This window comes from Perna viridis, chromosome 2, assembly GCF_037379345.1.
Source record: "Perna viridis isolate PV_CMFRI_1.1 ecotype Kerala chromosome 2, ASM3737934v1, whole genome shotgun sequence".
NCBI lineage: Eukaryota > Metazoa > Mollusca > Bivalvia > Mytilida > Mytilidae > Perna > Perna viridis.
Genome location: NC_142446.1, coordinates 14,007,596 through 14,029,435, shown reverse-complemented (window position 1 = coordinate 14,029,435; position 21,840 = coordinate 14,007,596). Strand labels below are relative to the sequence as shown.

The window sequence follows — 21,840 nt, the reverse complement described above, 5'->3', positions numbered from 1 at the left end:
TCAGGAAGTTGGAGTGTCGAGATATGTTGTCTCATGAGTGCTTGATATAATGGACAGAAGAGTAGGAAGTGAATAGCAGGTTCTATTTCGCCACATTGACATAATGGGGATGGAATGATATGTTTATCGAAAAATAATGGGGATGGAATGATATTTTTGTCGAGAAGATCTTTATTTAGCTGACGAAGTCTGGCGTATAGGATTTGACGTTTGCGTGATCCGCAATAGTTATATATTGGGTTTTTTTTACCCCATTATCGAGATGGGTTTTGAAAATATTTACTGATGGCGATGTGTTACATGTAATATCATTTGGTATTGTGTATTCCATAATCGAATAGTGGAGGAGAGAAAATGATTAGAATATTGGTATGTTCTACAACAACTTGATTGGATTAGGCCAGAACTACATTTACTCTGTTATGAATCAGAGTTTGAAGATAATACAGCAATATATTTAAAATTAAATCTTTAATTACGCTACCCTTGACTTGGCACATGTCAGATCGTGTGTTTTAATCAGATTGACACACGTAATAACTCAAATTTGGAAACAACATGATTTAATGATATTTTTAGATAAAAAAAATCCTTGTCCCAAGTGCCTGTGCTACGCCCCTTTTTCAGACACAGAGCACCGGAAGTTATTACATTTCGTATTACAAACGTTGACTTCACTCCCCGAACCAAGACATACCCTTCGATCAGACCGAAAATGACCAAGTACATTGACACTGACTACGACTGTTATGATTTTAACGACGAGAGCGACCAAGAACCTTATGAAAGGTGTTTATTTTTACGTTTTGTACTTAAGAAGTTCAGTATAAATCGTGTTTTTTATTAATACGTCCATGCCGCGCGCACCACAAAAGTTTGTGGTCAATGACAATGTAGAAGACTTTCACATTCGCCATTTACGTCGAATTTGATGGAAACTGGGGACTTTGTATAGCTATTATTTTAGTTATTGATATGATTTTAGTGTTTACCTTTGATGGACTAAGCTATTTGTATGCAAATTTTATTTCACTGCACCATAATGTCACTGATGTCTTGACCAACAGGAATATGTGTGACTTCTATTCTAAATAACAGGCTGTATTGTACACACAGTCTGTCTGTGTTAAAAGTTAAGACATTCACATCCTTACTGTTGAAGTCACTTTCTATAAATGTCACTTCTGACAGAAAGTGATTATGATTGTGAAAGTTGTCTATTCCTTATTTACGCTTAAAAATCAATGGTAATGGAAAACAGCTGACCAAACTTTACAACAAACATGATGACTTTTCATTCAGAATTGTCAACTTTCCTTTCATCTGTGTCAACATCCCTTCAGCACCTGCATATGGAGTGTTCATATCACAACTGATATGTTATGCCAATGCTTGCCGAAGCTGTGCAGACTTTTTGTATTGCGCTAGACTTCTAACAAGTAGGCTTCTGGAACAAGGTTATCTTTGTCAAGATTGAAGTTACCACAACAGAAGTTTTATGGTTGTCATCATGAACTCATTTATTGTTACGGTGTATCCATCTGCGCCATGAAAACTGATTTGTTCAACATATCGTAGTTTTCCATTCCTCTTTCGTCTACCCCGGACTTGACTTTTTATGAGCAACTCAGCAGGTGTTTCTAGAAAGGCAGAGGATGCTTACCCTACCAGTGCATCTGGTCCATGCTCCCAGTTTTTAGTGAAGCCCGACTTGCTCATTTGTTTTTATTACTTTGTATGTATTATTTTAGTTACTTTATGTTCTTTGTTGTGTATGTCTGTTTTCCATGTCTGGTCTTTGTCCCAGGACTACATTCTTTTGATTACCGCTATAACCTTGGCTCCCTTGATTAGTCTTTGACTCTATTAGAAGTATTTGATAATGAAACCTGTGTTCATAAACTTCATTTTCTAGATAATTTTTTTGAAGTGATTGCAAAGTAGTAAATTGGAATATATTTGATATATTTTTCGAAAATTATTTAATGCAAAGTGTCCCAAATCTGGGGTCACCTTTTCATATGAATATTTTAGGCTAGGTAAACGTAAATGGTAGATTTTCAACCTTCACAAAAAATATGGGATGGGGGGAAATTTTTTTATATTTTTATTCCTTACCAGGTATTTGCTAGCATGCATGTAATTTTAGCTGCGAATGTATTTGAATTATAGATTTGTTCTAAATTTATTGTCACATCAGTTTCAGTAGAAAAAACATCTTTTAGTCATCAAGAAATGAAAAAAACTTGTGTGTTAAAGTACAATGTACCTCAATACTAGAAACTGACATGAAAAAAATTCTGATTTTGAAATTCCTGATCCATTTTTTTAATTTTTTTGTCAATTTTTTAGAGGTGTGAAGGGATGAAATTCTACTTAATAATTATATTTGGCCTGAGTCGGGCTATATAGTTGATATTAGGACAAAATCCCTGTATTCAGAACCCTACACTGTACATGTATTGGACTTTTAAAGCTATTAAACCAGGTAAGCGATTCAGGCTCTTAAGAGCCTCTTCAAGTCTTGTTCTAAATTGGGTTTCTATTTTTGCTGTTGGTCTTTTGATGACAAAACCTTAGGGTTAATTGGGAATTACTCAATTACTCCCCTTATATGGAGCTCTGCTCAGTCTGGTACAACCAAGTAGGTTATAACAAAATAGGTCACCAATAGCAACATGAAGGTGCATCATTATCCATGTTTTGTCGAATGTATTTGAAAATCTATATGAACATTTCAACTGAGGATAGATAGTTTTTGGTTGTAGGAATTTTATGTGTATAAGTGTGTAGTTCAATACAAACAGCATTGACCCTCATTGAAAGGCCTAAAATTATGGCACACTTACATCTTGAAAACCATAATAGATAAAAAGAAAATTTTACTGATGAAATGATTTTTTAATGAGGCCTTCAAAAATGTCCAAGTTGTTAAGATGTGCCTTTGTCAATGAAAAATGATTTAATAATTTTTTTGTTCTGCTTGATCAAATACTCATAATATGGCCACTACCAGTAGATGATTCAGGCTCTTCTAAATGATTAAACTAGTTGACGGTAACTTCCAGGCCATCATTAAAAAAATGTTGGTTTGCTGTTTATCAAATTACAATTTTAGATGTGAGTAAGTACATGTTGGTAGGTGAATTTTTTTTTCTGAAAAAGGCCAAAAAGTGAAGCCAATGTGCTAAAAATAGAATAAAAAAAATCGTTTTGGAAAGGATGAAAAAAATATTGAGTAGTTAGGTTTTTAATGAGTAAGTCAATAAACAGGAAACCAAATTTTTTTGGTTGGCCCCAGCAGTATAACTTTTGATCATATAATGATATACTTGTAGTTCAGAGGATGACATAGATGTCATTCTTCATGGAACTCCTGAACAGAAAAGGAAATTGGAAAGTAAAGTTCGGCACAGATCACATTCTTCAAGTGAAGATGACTTTGAGAAGGAAATGAACAGTGAACTAGACAAACATATACAGCAGCTCAAAAATCAACACAGTCATTCTGAAATATCAACTCAAATAGGTAATTATTGATTGCTTGAAATCATTTAAATGTTTATCCAAATAACAAAACCTTTTTATTGGCAATAAAAAGAAAAATATACCAAGGCAGGCTTGACCTCTACAATGGGTACATGATATGACCATTTTCTACAATGAGTACTTGGTACATGTAACACCATTTCTATACCATGAGTACTTGGTATGACCAATTCTCTAGAATGAGTACTTGGTATGACCATTTCTCTACAATGAGTACTTAGTATGACCAATTCTCTACAATGAGTACTTGGTATGACCAATTCTCTACAATGTGTTCTTGGTATGACCAATTCTCTACAATGAGTACTTGGTAACACCATTTCTCTACAACGAGTACTTCGTAACACCATTTCTCTACAATGAGTACTTGGTATAACCATTTTCAATCAGTCAACTACTGATTCTACACAGTAAATTTGTCGTTGTAAGCTAAAAGGTCTTTATGTGTCTTATTTTCTTTTTAAACCAAACTGTTACATTCTCATCATCTATCAGTCATGTTCTTTTCTTCTTTGATATTAAACCCCTCTTGCTTCTTGTGAGTTCCTGATTTGGGAATAAAAGATATGTCATGTTATGTTTTCACTTTAAGAAATCTTATCAACCATATTCCATCATCAGAGGATACACTGTATGTTTTTACACAACAACAAAAAATTGTGGTCGCATTATGATATCATGCTTTTGTCATTTTTGGCACACCATATTTATAGTTACTCCTCTTTAAAGATATCTTATATGATTTATGAGTTATCTTTTATTGTTAATAAGATACATGTATCTTATAAACTGTATAAGATATGTTATAAAATTTATAAGATGTCTTACAAAGCTGCAGTTTATAAAGCAGGCAGTTTCTTACATGGTAGCAGGGGGAAAGGCTTGCAACTTTTGTAGATATAAGCTTGAATGCCAATAACGGAGCCAGTGACTGGTCTGAACTACATGAACAGAATTTAACAATTGCTCTTTCTCATCATACATTTTGTCTGATGATCATTTAAATTTTCTACAGTCCTCATTTGGGGATACAATGTACTTATTGTTATAAATAATTATATCCTATAAAAGTTTAAACAGGAATAAATGTAAATTCGACATAATTAATCAGGTGTTATTTCATAACTGTAATGTCTATGGCAGGTTAAGTTTGGTTACTACATCAATACCAGGCAGAAACTTCAAGAAGGGAAGTAACTCTGGTACAAATATGAACTTAGTTCTCACAAATAGTTGAGAATTCTAAAGTTCTATAACTGATAAATAAGTATTATGTATTAATATTTCCTTTACTTTGAATTGTTTTGTAATTGTTCAAAAGTTATATTTTGATTATAAGAATTATATTTGACAATCTGTATTGTGACCATATAGAATAGCTCAAGTTAGGCAAAGTTTGTCAATATTTAATGCTAAAAAAATTCCAATTCATGTCCCTCTTTTTCTTCAAGACTTTCAATTTTGAAAATTATTATCCATGAAAATTGGAATCTCTCTTGATTTTAGGAAAAGGAAGAAAGGAAACATTCAAATATTTTCACAGAATGATTGCTGAATGTGTATTAATGACAATGTTAATGACAGGGCCATATAAACACCCAGGCTAGTGAGGCAGTTACCTCAATAAAATTTAGACCAAATATGAATTTCATTTTTCATAAGTATCATGAAAAACATGTTATAATGACTATAGAACTCAGACATTTTGTTCATAATTTACCAGTATGTCCTGTTAATAGGTATATAAGTTATTGTCCATATGTTTAGTGTATGCTGTCTGTTCCATTAGTGTATATCGTCTGTTTAGTATAGTGTTTCTGTATACCTTGTACCATGTGGACAACTTTCATCTTAGTCACTCAGCAATGTCTTATTTTATTTTCCATGCATTAGCGGGTACATTTGCTCTAGTTTTACTCTTTTTATAACCTAGATTGTAAATGACTAGATTTATTCTTTTTGTCTGTATTAAAATATAGTTTGATGTAGGTTTGGGCACATTGAAAAATTATTCCATGATGGAAATCCTTTAATCATGTTTCTGGTACTACTAAAGGTTATATCAGTTTGGCTCTAGAAATAAATGTAGAAACAGGAATTGATGAAATTGTGAGATACTGGTGGCCTTAAACATGTTAAATTTAACCACTGCTTAGTGTTTTAGTGTTTATGGAAACATTCTCTGACAGTGGAGAAGTATGCTTCTGTAGAATAGATATGTTCTGCACAAGGTTTTATGATTTATAGGTAAAAACCTAATAATATTTTACATAACACATTAATGTTTCTAATGTAATATATTTTTGGCTGATCAAGGTAAATTTGTTAAATGTTTACTTATGACAGACAAATGCAATTGCATATTTCAGCTCATCCAGGTACCTCTGAATTGTCTGACCAAGCAGTGTCTTCTGAGCAGAAATTTTATGATGATGTTTATTTTGATTCTGATGAAGAAGAAATGGTCTTGCAAGGTTTGGTTTAAAAAAAATACTATTGTAACTGTAGATAGCAATGTGCAGACAAGAAATGTACAAATGTAAAACCCACTTCGAAGATAAAAAACCTCACCAATGGGGTCTTCATTCAAGCATGAAGAAAATGTGAAAAGCTTTGATGTTTATCCATGTTGGGTTGTATGTATGTATAGGAAGAATGCTTTAACAACTATGAATTTTGTCACAAATAATACTGAAACAATGGGTTGTTTTTGTTGAAATGTCTGACTTTATATCCTTCATAGGGATACTGTATGTAATTAAATGAATATTTTTTTGCTTTGGTCAAATTCTAAATATTTTTTAATTAAAGTATAAAAAAACATGATTTTTGTACCTTGTACATCACATTTCTTTATGACAAGCTATTATCAGTTTTTTTTTACCTTATTTACCGATGTTTATTATCTATACAAAACATGGGACTAGAAGATATGTTTGTAACTAATATTAGGTAGAGAAAAATATTATTTTGTGAAAAATCACACTGATTCTTAAGACTGCTCTGAGCCTGACGTTAAAATGTTGGAATTTCTGGTCAACAATAATTTCGTTGAGTTTGGAGGTCAGGTATTGGAATATGTATGGGAACAAACTATGTTTGTATGAGGCTTAGTTTTTATTAGGGTTACTATAGGAAAAAATAGAAGTGACTAGCCCATGTTACGGATTTAAGATAGATTTTAATTTCTAGGGCCAAATCTTTTCTAGCTTATTTTTTTACTTTTGAATTTTATTGCAACAATTTCAAACAGGTACACGATATTTCAATGAACCAATATTTTAAATCCGATTTTATTCTGCTTCACCTATTTTTTGTGCTCAATGACTTTTCTCTAAAAAATAATCCTTTCCTCCCTGAAACCATGGAGTTGATTGCTACTATGATTGGTCTCAAGCATTCAAGAAAAATCTACTTCAAAATGTGTATTAATAATGCTGATGGAACAAAAAACATGGCTCTTAATGCTATTTGAAATTTTAGAACATTGGGTATAATAGGGACGGTGTGTTTTGGATGGAGTGTATAATAGGGATGGAGTTAATAATAGGGACAGTGCATTAGGGATGGAGTGTAAGCGACATCCTACATATGTAGGTTCTCTGTTAAAAACAAGAATAGCGATGTTGCAACAAAGCCGAGAAGTTAATAAGAAAGTCAGATGTTATTTGAGTACAAATAAATCTATCTCTCATAAGCAGAGCCTACTTTTATATTAATTAATTTCAACATATTTCTCTGAAACTGTAACTTTAGTCAGAAGAACTATAAATTAGTCTCCATTTGGTTGAAGTTGTACAGCAATTACTTCTAAGAGTTATTGCCCTTGACAGGCTTTATGTTTTTGACTTTTGTCATGGAAACCATGAAAGATAGGAAGAAACTTCAATTGAAAAGATTTTTATAACAAGGCCTTAAACATTTTGGGTTGGAATTTTAGGACAATTCTTTATAAGAGTTATTGCCCTTGAAGCCCCTTCTATCTTGGTGCAGGGGCATTTGTTTCACTCTATCACATCTTTTATAAAATAAACAAATTGTCATGAAAGCAGTTCCAGGAATCTGTGGTTTGAGAGACACAAAACAGTCATGATTTTTTTATATATAACTTCCACAAGTCCTTGTAAATAATTTGAAAAGACCTCAAACATATCTTTAGTGTCATTCATTTAAATTGATCTTTTCAGGCATTTCTAAGCATATTTCATGTTGTTGCTCAAAGCAGTTTGGGAATATCATGAATTCATATTCATTATAACACACAAGATTTATTATAATTAAGTTGACAAATTTGGCAAAAAACCTTATATCTCTATAAAAATGCCTCAAAAGACTAAATTATTCTCATTTGAGTGTACTTCTTGTCAGTTATTTGGAACTATCATTTAAGACAACTATATCAAGGAATTCAATACCAACTGAAACATCAGTATCAGAGGGAATCAAAAAGTTTACAATACTAGTATACTGTGTCAAATAAAACTGAAAAAGAAACTTGTATTAATACTTCACTACAACATTTATATTGGAAAGGTTCAAGGTAGACAAGGGTCGATATATTTCTGTCAATAGTCGCGATCATTCATTTGTGTACTCCTAGGGTATAATTTCCTTTTAAGGTTTTTCCGAAGGTAAGATCTAGGACATATATATGTACACACATTTAACTGTCAATATATTCATTATTTCAGTACTTTTTAAGTGAAGCATTCTGGAAAGTTGCCATACTTCATATACTTTACAATGCATTTCTTTACTTTCTGAAAAATGTGTGAAAATGTGACTTTACATCTACATACATTTTTTGGTAATTTTCGAATAAAAAAAACACAGGCAAGGGAACCAGATATTCTATTCCAAAATAATTGTTAATAGTTCCTTTGACATATTGCAGAGGTCCTTCCAATCTTTGTTTTATGGGGGAATACATATAGAGTGAAATAAATAGGTTTTTGTGCACAGAGAAGTACCAGAAATACATAGAAAAATCAACATTTTCTCTATTTAAGCACTATTTTATTAAAATCAACACAATTTCAAGAGAGGAAATTACAATTTTGCTCTGAAATATGCATTTGCCTTACCTGTGCAAAGAAATCCCAAATCATATTAAAGAATTTAGTATGAAAAGAAGAAATGTATTGAGGAGTACACATTGTATACAAGTGTTTCAGAGGATCTCTGCTCTTTAATAAAAAAAGTAATGAAAATATTGACAGTTTTATATGTATATATATATGTGCATGTATCCTGGGTCTTGATTTGAGAAGAACCTTAATGTATTTATCTGAAATAATTCATTTGCCATTTTTTGGTTAATACTATTACTAGCCATGATTTGTGCTCAGAGGGAAGTAACTCTATAGTAGGGCAAATATTTTTGGACAGCAGTGGTAGTTTATATTTTTGGATATTTGTTTATTCTTGTGTATTCTTGTGTTTTATGATATTGATGTATGTGAGGTTTGGTCGTTCTATAAAGTAGAGTAGTGTCTACTGTTAGAAATGAGCAAACCTTGCATAATTTTGATATCAAAATTCAAGGAGAAATTCATAAAAAAAGGTTGATGACATCACAGTCAAATTTCAAAATTTGGTCCACGAGATGATGGACAAAATTGTTTATCCAATCAGAAAGTGTGTTCTTTCTGAACTTAGATTATAGTTTAATACCCAAAAATATAAACTACCACATAATCAAAAGCATTGTAGTAATGTTTGGTTTTTTTTCTCTCTTTCTAAAACATACAGATATGCGTTAATTATTTTGTACACTGATTTTTTCTTCCTTGTTTAAAGTAAATTAAGCACTGTAAAGTTAGAATTGTCAAGTAATGGAAAAATAACATTCAGACTGTCTTGTTTGACATTTGTTATAAAAATGAAATCAAGGGAATAAGTTTGCCCATCCTCAAAATTAACAGTTTTTACTAAAGTCCAGAAATTAAATTAAAAACTCTGTAATTGGCAAACCAGCTGTTCAGACTGGAAAAATATGAAAACAGAACCTGAATGGAGATATTTACACTTGATGTTGCAGTGAGATAACAAAAATATTGGCACATCTTGAATTTTCCTTCAACTGAAAGATTAGTAATGTCAATTTTTTATATCATTGTTTCTGTGAAATCAAAATGTCATTCTGAGATCATTCTGAGGTCAAATGCGAAATGTCATTTGTAGTTTTTATATAGTATTCATTCAAAGAACAAATGAATACACATAACAACAAAAATAAAGTATTAATTGATAAGATCATAAATCCCAAGAATGAAATTTATCAAATTATTGATTGCAATATTAATGACAAAGACCTAGGAGAGTCATTTAATCAGTACTTATATGTCTCATCTGTAATTAGAGATCTAAAAATTAAAAGATTATTCCACATTACTGACAAGAATACACTCAAATAAGCATAATTTAGTCTCTTGTATACATAAAAGCAGTCATTATTTAAGAAACAAAAAGTACATTTGCCTGATCTATGATCTTTATGGACAAAGATGGTCTCTAGGTTTAAGTCATGTTATATTTCACAGGAGATGAGCGTGTCAAACAGAGACAGAAAAGAATCAGTAATGATGATTTACTGTATGATCCAAAACTGGACGAAGAAGATCAAAAATGGATGGATTCGCACAGACAGTCCTACAGGGCTTCATTAACCCAGACAAAGAAACTCCCTAGTAGTGATGCTGTGCTTAACTGTCCTGCATGTATGACATTATTATGTTTGGATTGTCAGAGGTATGTAAAAAAGTTATTTCATATGTAGTTTTGTCTTCACCAATCACCATCCCATTTGTGACTTACTACTGTTATACTCCATCTCATCATCTGCTATCTGTAGACATTTGGTTTCCAGGCAATAACTTAAGTATATATATGGATCTCTATGGAAATACACCATATGATGCAATACCACAAAAAAAAGCTGTCTGGAATCGACTTTTGGGTTTTGACTTCAACCATACACAAATAAGGGCTAGAAACAAGCATTTCTTAATGTCCAGACCATAACTTGAGTATAATTTAATGGATGTCTTTGAAATTATCCCACAAGGTGCCATAAAACATTAGAAAGCCTGGGTTTTAGTAGTTGTGACTGTAAAGGTTTTAAGTAAGGGCCAAAACAATCATTTTTGTTTTGTCAACACAATTAACTTACTTGACTTTTGCCTGTTTACTCTTGCACAGATAATAGGCCACTGATAAAGTCAAGATCATTGAGCTGGTCCAGGAGTGTCCACTGGATTCCATTCCTTTTGTTGTTAGTACTTTCTTTCATGATCTAGTCAGTTGCTAACAAGAGCAAGAACGGTGAAAGGATGCATCTGTCTGTCTGGACTGGAAACTTTCCAGTGACATCACCTCCATGTAGTACCCTATCAAGTCATGCCTTGATGTGTATTGCTAATGATTGCTACAAATTTTTCGGGTATGCTGTAGTGCCTCATGATGTTCCATAGTGCTGCTCTATCTACACTATAGAAGGCCTTCTCAAAGTCAATGAAATTGATGTAGTGGTGAGTTCCATTCCAGTGATTGTTCTATGATGATTCTGAGAGTTGCTGTTTGGTCTGTACAAGATCTGTCCTTTCTAAAGCCTGCTTGATGGTCTAAGTTTGTCTACTGATGTCTTCATTCTTTCTAAAATGATTTTGTTGAAAACTTTTCCTGGTGTTTATAATAACATAATACCATGATAGTTTTTGTATTGACTTAGGTCATCCTTTTTTGGAAGTTTGATGATGAAACCCTCTTTCCATTCTTCTGGTATGGTTTCTTCCTGCCACGTTTTTCAAAGAGGTATTGAAATGTGTTTACAGTTATTTCTAGGGCATATTTCATCACCACTGCTGGTATTCCATCTGGTCCTACTGATTTGCTGTTGTTTAAAGATTTTATGACTTTTCTTATTTCATTTTTACTTGATGTGACTAGTGTTATGGGAATATCATGTTCTGCTGGTGGTTTATGATCTGGTTTTTTTGGTCTTGGCCTATTCAAAAGTTGTTCCAAGTGTTCTTTCCATCTAAACTTTTGTTCGTCAGCTGATGTTAGGACAGTTCTGTTGGTATCTTTTTTATTGGTTTTTCAGGTGGAGACCGTTTTCCTGACAGTGTTCTGTTGATTTTGTACATATCTCTCATATTTCTATTTCCTGCCGCTGTTTCTGCTTGTGTGGCTAGGTCATCGATAAACTTTTTCTTGTCATCTTTAACTTTCTTATTGACTTCATTATGGTTGTATTTGTATTTTCTTTGAAGCCTGTTTGTCTTAGATCTTGTTCTTGCATTGAGTAGATTGATGTTTATTCTTTCTTCCATAGTGTCTATGGTTGCTTCCTTTATCCATGGTTTGTTGCTGGTCTTCTTTTTCCCCAATACAAATCTCTAATGATGTTATGTAAGATTCCTTAATCTTGTCCCATTTTCCATCCAGTAAGCTCTCATCTTCAGGACTAAGGTGTTGCAGCTTTTCTGAGAGTGTCTGCTGATACCTAAATATTGATCTTTGCCTGACCACATTGTATTTAGTTATGGTGTCGTTGTCACCATATCTCTTGAGTTTCAGTTGCATTTTTCCAATACTAATCGATGGTCTGATGCTACATCTGCCTCTCTTTTTACTCTCATGTCAAGAAGTGTTCTACTGAATTTCTTGTTTATGCAAATATGATCTATTTGGTTTCTGGTGTTATGATCAGGGATATCCATGTTGTTTTTGTGGAGTTCCTTGTGTGGGAAAATTGTACCTCCAATGACTTGTTTGTTTTCTGCACAAAAGTCTGCCAGATGTAATCCGTTCTTATTTATCTTTCTTACTCCATGTTTTCCTGTATGTCTTCATGGCCGGTGTTATCATTTCCAACCTTGGCATTAGTCTCCCATCATCAGAACTATCTCTCTTTCTGTTCTCTTGTTAATGATGTTTTGAACCTGATCATAAAATTGTTCTTTCTCATCTTCCTCTGCTTCATTTGTTGGTGCACAATACATGATTACTGTAAGTGTTATTTGTTTGTGTGCAGTACTAAACTTTGCAAGTATGAGTCTTTCGTTTATTGGTTCCCATCCTATGAGCGATCTTTCTGCTTTTTGTGACATAATGATAGCCACTCCTATTGTGTGGTGTGCGTTTTTATCTTTATGCTCTGAATAAATGGTGGGCTCACTACTGGCTAGTCAAATTTGCCCTGCTTTGTTCCATCTAGTTTCGCAAAGTTCCAAGATTTCTAGATTATAGTTCCTCATCTCTTTTGCAATATTTGCATTTCTAACTTCTTTGTACATGGTGCTCACGTTCCACGTGCCTACACTGATAGGTTCTCATGTGGAAAGGATATTCGGCCGTTTAGGTGTCATAGCTCCAACATGCTTGGCTTCTTGACTTCTCCTGGATGGACTACATGGAACACAATTACTTGGGTAAAATGTATGGATCCTTCTGAAGTCATCCAAGGATCTATACCTCAAAAGGAATGTTGATTTCTTGGAAACCATAAAGATAAGAAGAAACTGTTGATAATGATTAAATGATATTATGCTTACTGGTAGACTACTTTTATACAACCACAAAAATTTGTTATCATATAATGGTATCATGCTGTCAGCTTCATTGTCCATAGAAATTTCATGTCCAGACAATAACTTGAGGATACAGATATATGATATAGATCTTTATGAAATTGTACCACAATGTACCACACCACCAAAGGAAGACTGGCTTAATTCTTCAATTTGTTACTTGAAACTGTATGGGAATGAGAGGCCAAAATTGGACCAGAAACAAGCATTTTCTTGATGCCCATATGATAACACGAGTATAATTGAATTGATCTCTTTGAAATTTACCACAATATGTCATTCACAAAAGAAAGGCTGTGACTGGCTTTGGTGGTTTTGACTTGAAGTACTGAGATATTAGAGGCCAAGGAGAGCATAAAGCAGGCATTTTCTTGATGTCTGAACAATAATTTGAGTAAAAGTATTTGGATCTATTTGAAATTAGACCACAAGGCACCATACAATGAAGGAAGACCTTGATTAATACTGAGGGTGCATTGTCCATGACTTATACTGTTTAGGAATTGGGAGCCATAGAGGGGCCACATCATTTCTTGTCAGTTTCTTATCCTGTGTTCAATTATACCTCAAGCAACAAAGTTGCAGAGGGTATGTTTTTGACCCGTCTGTCTGTTCATCCATCCATCAATCGGTTCATCATTTTTCTTAATGCTTGCAGATATTTAGCTTATTTGTGGTGTGAGTCTACCATGATGAGTTACAAATTAAGTTTAACTTTCATTCTGCTCCACTGATTTTTACCAAAATAATGGGTCTTGGACTTAGCAGATTTGTATAAAAATTAGTTTTCCAGATTTTTTTTCAAACGCTTGCAGATAATGAGTTGATTTTTAATATGTAATTCTACTATGATGAGTTACAGATCAAGTTTACATTTTGTTCTGCTCTGCTGATTTTTACTGAAATAACAGGTCTTGGACTTTCAAATTTCATAAAAAATAAGATTTCTGTACTTTTTTTTCGACATGCTTGCTGGTATTGATCTGACTTTTTGTGTGTGAGTCTACCATGATGAGTTACAGATGAAGTTTGTGTTTTGTTTTGCTTTGCTGATTTTAACCAAAATTACGGGCCTTGGAGTTAACAAATATTATAAAAATTACTGTTTTCCAGATTTTTTTTTCAAAACACTTGCAGATATTGAGATGATTTTTAGCTCACCTGGCCTTTTTTGATCATCACTTGGCATCAGTTGTCATTGCTGTCGTTATTATCTGTTGTCTGTCCTTAACTTTTCTTTGAAATACTTCTCCTCTAAAACCAATTGACCAATTGACCATTGCCGGTGCAAATTTCAGAAAAATCAGTAGCTTGTTCTTGGAGTTATGGCCCTTGAAAGTGTTACTTTTGACATTTTTGGGGTTTTTGATCCTTTAGGATCAAAATACCTTATGTCACAGGTCTATCACTGGAACTTCCCTACTATTTCTGAACACTAAACAACAATATAGTCCATATGTAATTTCTTTTTATATCATTCAATACCTTTTTATAACCAGTAAATATGTTTCTTGCAATTTATCTGCTCAATAATATTCTATTATTTATGCAAATAAAATTAAGATCTAGTCTTCATATGAACTGAAGAATTAAGGGGCTTCTTTTTGGCCTTGAAAGATATTTAGTAATATAAATTTACATGGAAGGATAAAATATGTTTAATATTTTCACTTTAACACACTTATAAGTCAAATTATCCATCATATCATTCATATTTTACTATTTATTAACAAGAAGTGAAGAGCAGTGATTTTAACCAAGTAAAATTGGCGGGAAAATTCAAATTGATAAAAGTGTCTAGTTTTTGAAAATCTTGTGTTGAACAAATTATTTTCTTAAGCTGATATTGGTTTTATTTAAGTATAATTATTATGTAGGATAAATACTCTGTTAATATAGCTTTTGAATGTAAATGCACATGAACATTTGGATAGATTTAAAATTGGGGAAAAGGATTCAATGGAACAAAAATTTGTGAATGTGTATCAAGGATTTATATATAGTCTCTATATTTAACTCCTTGTGTGTGTGAAGGTAGATCAGTAGTATTGATTGACTTTTAGTTAATACATATTAAAAAAGAACAGTTCCTAATAGTATTTTAAATGCAGTGTATGATCACAATTTTATTTAACATCATATAATCTTTGAAATTTTGTTCATGCAACAATTTTCACAAGAATCAAAAACCGCCTGTGCAATCAGCACTTTGATTTTCAGTTTTGCTGTTATTTAGAAAACGAAAGTAGATTGATGATTAACATAGATTGATAAAATGTTTGGTATTTCAATGTCTATTTTTGTTGCAAATTTAAGAAAAATTGGTTAACACTTCTTGAAGTTATGGCCCAGAAAGTGGCATTTTTTACTATTTTCCTAGTTTTTGCCCATTGTTAACAAAACAATAGCAGATTGATGATTAATGTAAATTGTAAAAAAATATTAAATATTTAAAGATCAATGATTAGCACAAATTTGGGAAAAAGCTGATAGCTTTTTGAATGATTTTTTTTTCTCACTTTTACTAGTTTTAGCCTGTTATTAAGTTAACATAACTAGAATGATGATTAATGTACATGGAAAAATTTTCAGCATCATGACAAATATCATCTGTGCAAATTTGGTCAAAGGTGTTTGACCATATTTAATTTTGCATGTATTCAACTCGTAAAATGTATTAAAGCAGGTGAGCATTTCAGGCTCTTAAGAGCCTATTGTTGTGATGTGGTTCTACCATTATGAGTAACAGTTCAAGTTTATGTTTCATTCTGCTCTGCTGTCTTGGCAAATTTCATAAAAACAATAGATTTCCAAATATTTATCTCAACACTTTCAGATATTGGGCTGGTTTTTAGTATGCGAGTCTACACTGTACCATGATGAGTTACAGATCAAGTGATGTTTCTTTGAGGTTTTCTACGAATTAAGGCTCTTTAAACTTTCTGTTTTTGTTAACTTTTTCAAATACTTTTTATTTGAGAGACCAAAATGTGGATGCATGGCGTATTTGAATGCACTCACTGAGGTTCTTAATTCAGAGTTGTTTCTAACATGCTTGAGTGGTGTGTCCATACTTGTTGGATTTTGAACCATGTGTTCAAATGAGATAGGTAAAAATACTTTGTTGGAATTGCACAACACAGAAGTTTTTCTATTTTTAGGTCTGGTATGGCATTGTTGTCATATATAAAAGGGGTGAGAAACAATCATTTTTCTGATGTTTTTGACAGTAACTTGACTATTATTTTGGATCTCTGTGAAATTGTACAACAATGTGCTAAACTACCAAAGGAAGGTTGGGGTTGATTTTTAGGGTTAATTACTTGAACCGTTAAAGAATGAGAGGCCAGAAACAAGCATTTTCATGATGTCCTTAACAATAACTTGAGTAGATGTGAACAGATATCTTTTGAATTGTACTTCAATATGCCATAACACATAAGGAAGACTGGGTGTAATTTTATAGGTTGTGACATGAACCAGTTTTGGATTAAGGACAAAAAACAATGACTTTCTTAATGTCCAGACGATAACTTTACTATTAGCATTTGTACATATACCACAGGTGACTACAAAGGAAGGTTTGGATTGTATTTTGTTGGTTGTGATTAGAACCATTTATGAAATATTGTAAGGGCCAAAATGGGGCCACTTCAGTTTCTGGTTAAATATTTATTCTGTGTCAAGTCCAATAGCGATCAAAATTCAAAGATGTACATGTATCAAGCTTGAATGTTGTATCAATACTTGTCCCAACTGTTCAGTGTTTGACCTCTGAAGTCATATCAAGCTGTGAAGTATTTTATTTAGTTGTTATATTGAACAGATTTTTTGTTTTCACTCTATCCTGTTTTGTATTATTTATTTACTACCAAATTATAAATTTTTTGGACACTCATTATGCCCATTTGATCATTCACAATAGTTTACTAACCCCCTCCAGTAACAAGGAACTTAAAAAAGTCTAGATAATTTTCAGAGAAAGTGAGTCAGTTCATTATATTTTCAGACATGAGTCTTACCAAAACCAATACAGGGCAATGTTTGTTATGAACTGTCGTGTTGATACAACTGAACTTTTAAAACAACCCTTGAAAAAGAAAAAAAGGAAGAAACAGAACACAGGAGCTGGAGATTCAGGAGACAATTTTCATCCTGTTAAATGTACAGAATGTTCTACTGTGGTTGGGGTGTTTGACAATGATGAAGTTTACCATTTCTTTAATGTCCTAGCAAGCTATTAGTGATGATGATAAATTCTGTTTTTTTCCTTACATTAAGCCCTCCAGATATTTAATCAAATAAAATATGGTTAATATTGTCCTATTGATATTTATACTGTAACCATGACACTTCAGATGTATGCATATATACCACCTGGCTTACCTTTTAGTTGTCAGGAAATCTTGTTTGGTTCCTGTCATATACATGTACATGTATTAAATTCTAAAAACTAAATATTCATTGGTTCAAACAATTACAATAATTGGTTAAGACCCATATGTGCATATTTATATTTACAAAATAAAGGTATACATACAAATAATTATGCAGCAGTTGTACAGAAACGTGTGTTTATGTTAACCTACAAGGTAGAACGATTGAGATCAATGTAACATTACAAAATATGAAATTTATCAGAAAAACTGGGAAGAACAAACAAAAATATCATAGACCAGATCCAATAGACTTCTTATTTCAGATGAGTTTTGAATTAATGATAATAGCAGATTTAACACTATTTAAAATTTTGTTCTCAGTATTCATTACTATTTCAATGATTTTTTTCCCACCAATGTTGATACAATTTACATTCAAGATAAAAGACGCCTTGGTGAGGAGTAATTCTCTTTCTTTTGAATACAGTAGTACATTGCCAAGTAAAATGTTGTCCATCATGTAGTATGAGTGAGACTTCTGAAATGATTAAATAGAGAGCTAAATTCAATGTAGCCTAGTGTTAATGTCTTTGTTTCTTGCTGATAACAATGTCTTCTGTGTACAAAATTTTATTTTTGTACAGAAATCAAAGCGCTGAGGTACTGAGTCAAGGAAGACGTCAAAGTAATCAAAAATATTTGTGTAACCAAATTGTAAGCTAAATAAAGCAATCAAAACTTAGTCATTTTAAACAATAACCATTTGTTTTAATGTAGTATATTTATACAGTCCATATATCAATAGATATTTTTGGATCTTCTTTTGTATTATTGCTTTTGGTATTCCTGGCTGTACACATACGTTGATGTTCTCAAATTTCCTTACACTTAAATCAGCATTTCTTACAAAATATGAATTCCACTGAGAATCACAGACTATCAATATTCGAGGAATTTTCAAAGTAAGAATGGACCCACACCTTGAAATTTCAGTTTGGAGATGCATGAAGTAGAAATGAATCCTGCAGACTGGAGGAAGTTGAACAAAGGCCTAATATCAAGGGAGAAATGAGCAAAAAAGTATTCCTTGCTTGTGCTCACTTTGATGTAGTATTTTTTTTTAATAAATTAAAACTAAAATTTGTCCTTGTCATTGTTGTCTAGATGGCTATGGTATGTACAATAAATGATTACCTTTCTCTAGGAATTTTTCAGTTCAAGCAAGGATAAAAAATCTTGTTGTAAAAATTACTATGCAGTTTAAAGATCATTAAACTAAAAACAACTTTGTAGCTCATAGATTTGAGCTATTTAAGATTCCAATTAAGTTGGAAAGTCAATGGTATAGAGATGTTGGGAATATGATGTCTTAATCACACATGCACTTTGATTATAATTTCTTTTTTTTTTCTCTCTAAAACAGAGAAATTACTAGTGAACCCATACCCCATGAGTACCACTTTTTTATTATTATGAATCACTATTTGCTGAGTGTTTTATACCTGTCAGCCTTCAATAATGTATGTGCATTTCTTTCACTTTTTTCTGCATGATTGTTTCACAAATATGTACAAGATTACAATTCAAGTAACTCTTATGTTTTGCAAATATATAAGTGCTAGGAAGTCAGGCTTCATGTTTCTATAGTTTTTTATTAAGAGATGTTGACATATACATTTACAGCTGCTTCATGCTACACATACATGTACCAACACTTGAGAATCATGAACTTTGTTTCATGCTTAAATAGTGTCCCAGCACAGAAATGATCTGTTTTGCTTTCTTCTTTCATCTAGTGAAACTTGTAAGCGACAACCACTGAAAAGAAATCAAGGAAAAAAATCATAGCAGTGTCTGATATATGCAAAATGTTACATTGCAAATTTATGAAAATGTACATGTATTTTAACCATATGATATGGAGAAACCTCCTATTATTGGGAAATATTGTTACATGTACATATAATTTCGTGCAAATCAGGCAAAAATAAAGGTTGGGTGGTTATAACAGTACCAGGTTTTTACTGGTTTTCAAACCACCTGGTCAATATTACCAGTGATCAATGGTGGATTGAAAATTTGCTAACAATATTTCTGACATTATTCATAGTTTTTGTCCTACATTAAAAAAATGTTAATATAGTATATATCTACTATATTTCAGTGTTTGTAGAATTTATTCTTTTAATATCTCTATCAGCTGTATTAGTTAAGAAAAAATAAACATTTCTATCTCTAAAATAATTCAAATTGATCTGAAACAACATAACAAACTAAACAAAAATGTACAGTATATTTCATGAGCAGATCTTAAGAGTAGAACAGGTTACTTTTCACTATCATTGTTAAAACAACATCCCCTCATAACCAGATATATTATAAAAAGTGGTTTGAAGTGATGAGTTTAGAACAATAAATTAAACTTGTATCATTTCCCAGACAAAAACCTTCTAAATGCAGAAAAAAATTGGAAAGCTTGCTTTAGGGCTTCTTCCATGTATGATTTTAGCTACCTGTTGATTTATAATGATGTTTGGACCCCCATTTCAAAATCTCTGGATCAATCCCTGAATGTTGATTTATCTATGAGCAATTAATGTCACATTGTAAAGTAGAAAACAAATTAGATACATGTACATATTTCAAATATCATAATTTCATGTATGAAATCTTTAATTGATACTGTATTGCATATGCCAGTAACCACAGTAAGATTACATGCACATATATTTTTGTAGTTTTCAGAGTAAATTTCTTGTTCACAGACATACAAATGTAAACTGCAAATTTTGCTAAGAACTATGACTACACCGTTCTACACTAGCAATAAATACAGTATACCTATCACCAGTTTTGAAAATTTGAAATAACTGTGTACATACAAAGTATATGAATAAATAATGTATACCTTTATTACTTACCTAGTACACTGTACATGTAAAAATGTTCATGAAAATCAGCTCTTAGAAAAGGTCTACGTTTGGTAGCCTTGATATCCAACACATTTTCAATGCAGTTTCATGGACACGGAATTTCTAACATAACTGTGATTCTCTTGTGTCATGAAAGTCTTGTTTCTTACCTTATGATCTGCATTCTAAATAAATGTATCTAGTGTATCTTGACAATGTACTAAAAAAGAACCATATTGGTAAATCAGTTATGACTTACATAGATATAATACACATGTACATTGTATTACTATTTCTTTAAATTCCATAATAAATAGTACATGCCAAAATCTGCATCACAAGCAGTATCAACAGGAGACTCCTATATCAACTCAAGGGCCACTGGCCTGCAGGGTAATATAGGTTGAGGGTTGATACTGCATATCAAACAGATTTTTGCATATCATATTCATTCTTTCTTATATTTTATCTACCGGTATACAAAATGTACTTCAGTTGTGTTCTGTGCAAGGTGTGATATGCAATATATGTCTATGGGTGTGACAGAGTATGCCATATAGGTCTATGGGTGTGATTTAGAGAAAGTGGTATAGGTCCATGGGTGTGATATACAGTATAGGTCTAGGCGTGTGATATAAGGTATCCAATATATGTCTGTGGGTGTGATATATAGGGTACTTGAAATGGGTTTAGGGGTGTGATGTACAGTGTGCAATATAGGTCTAGGGGTGTGCAATAAAAGTCTAGGGGTGTGGTACACAGAAGACAATAAAGGCCTAGGGGTGTGATATAGAATGCAATATAGGTCTAGGGGTGTGATATATGGTATGTAATATAGGTCTAGGGGTGTGATATACATGTACAGTATAAGGTATGTATAGGGTTGTGATATACGGAATGTGATACAGGTCTAAGGTGTGATATAGGGTATGCGATATAGGTCTAGGGGCGTGATATAGCCATAATAGGGTATGCGATAAAGGTGTATGGTCGGTGTGGAAGTTTTGATTTTAGGAACATGTACAAGTGTATGTGTAATGTCATGGCTCATGTGTCAACTCAGGTCCCAAGGACATTACTTTATTTCACTTGATACCCCTCCTTTTTGATAGTTCATTACCTACTGAATGTGATGAATATGCCAAATGACCTCCTTTCATCCTTACCATTGAAACAGAAACATTGTTTATGTCCCTGCTTTGAAATCATAATAATTTAACAATTATGTTTATTTTTTATTTTAAATACTTCATTGTTTGCTACATGTATGTACATTTGTGTTTACAATTTTATTTTATCTATGTACATGTACATATAATAATTAACATATATGTACACAGTGCTTGCATTTTATGTACGGAAGTTAAATTACTGGGATCAAATTAATCACATATGAAATTTTCCAAT

At 32.3% G+C, this 21,840-nt stretch overlaps 1 protein-coding gene across 1 annotated transcript; it reads left to right on the top strand.

Annotated features, from left to right (window-relative positions):
* The first annotated feature begins 641 nt into the window (after positions 1 to 641).
* LOC148623736 (E2F-associated phosphoprotein-like) lies at positions 642 to 17,463 on the top strand. Its single transcript, XM_088565799.1, has 5 exons — positions 642 to 789; positions 3,339 to 3,529; positions 5,919 to 6,023; positions 10,092 to 10,299; positions 17,152 to 17,463. Exons 1-5 carry the CDS (start codon positions 716 to 718, stop codon positions 17,384 to 17,386), a joined length of 813 nt encoding a protein of 270 aa, XP_088421925.1. The 5' UTR covers positions 642 to 715; the 3' UTR covers positions 17,387 to 17,463.
* The last annotated feature ends 4,377 nt before the right edge of the window (positions 17,464 to 21,840 follow it).

Coding starts and splice junctions, on each gene's coding strand:
- LOC148623736 (XM_088565799.1), top strand. CDS start 716: ATGACCAAGTACATTGACACTGACTACGACTGTTATGATTTTAACGAC. Junction 790..3,338: donor GACCAAGAACCTTATGAAAG/GTGTTTATTTTT, acceptor ATATACTTGTAG/TTCAGAGGATGACATAGATG. Junction 6,024..10,091: donor AGAAGAAATGGTCTTGCAAG/GTTTGGTTTAAA, acceptor TATATTTCACAG/GAGATGAGCGTGTCAAACAG.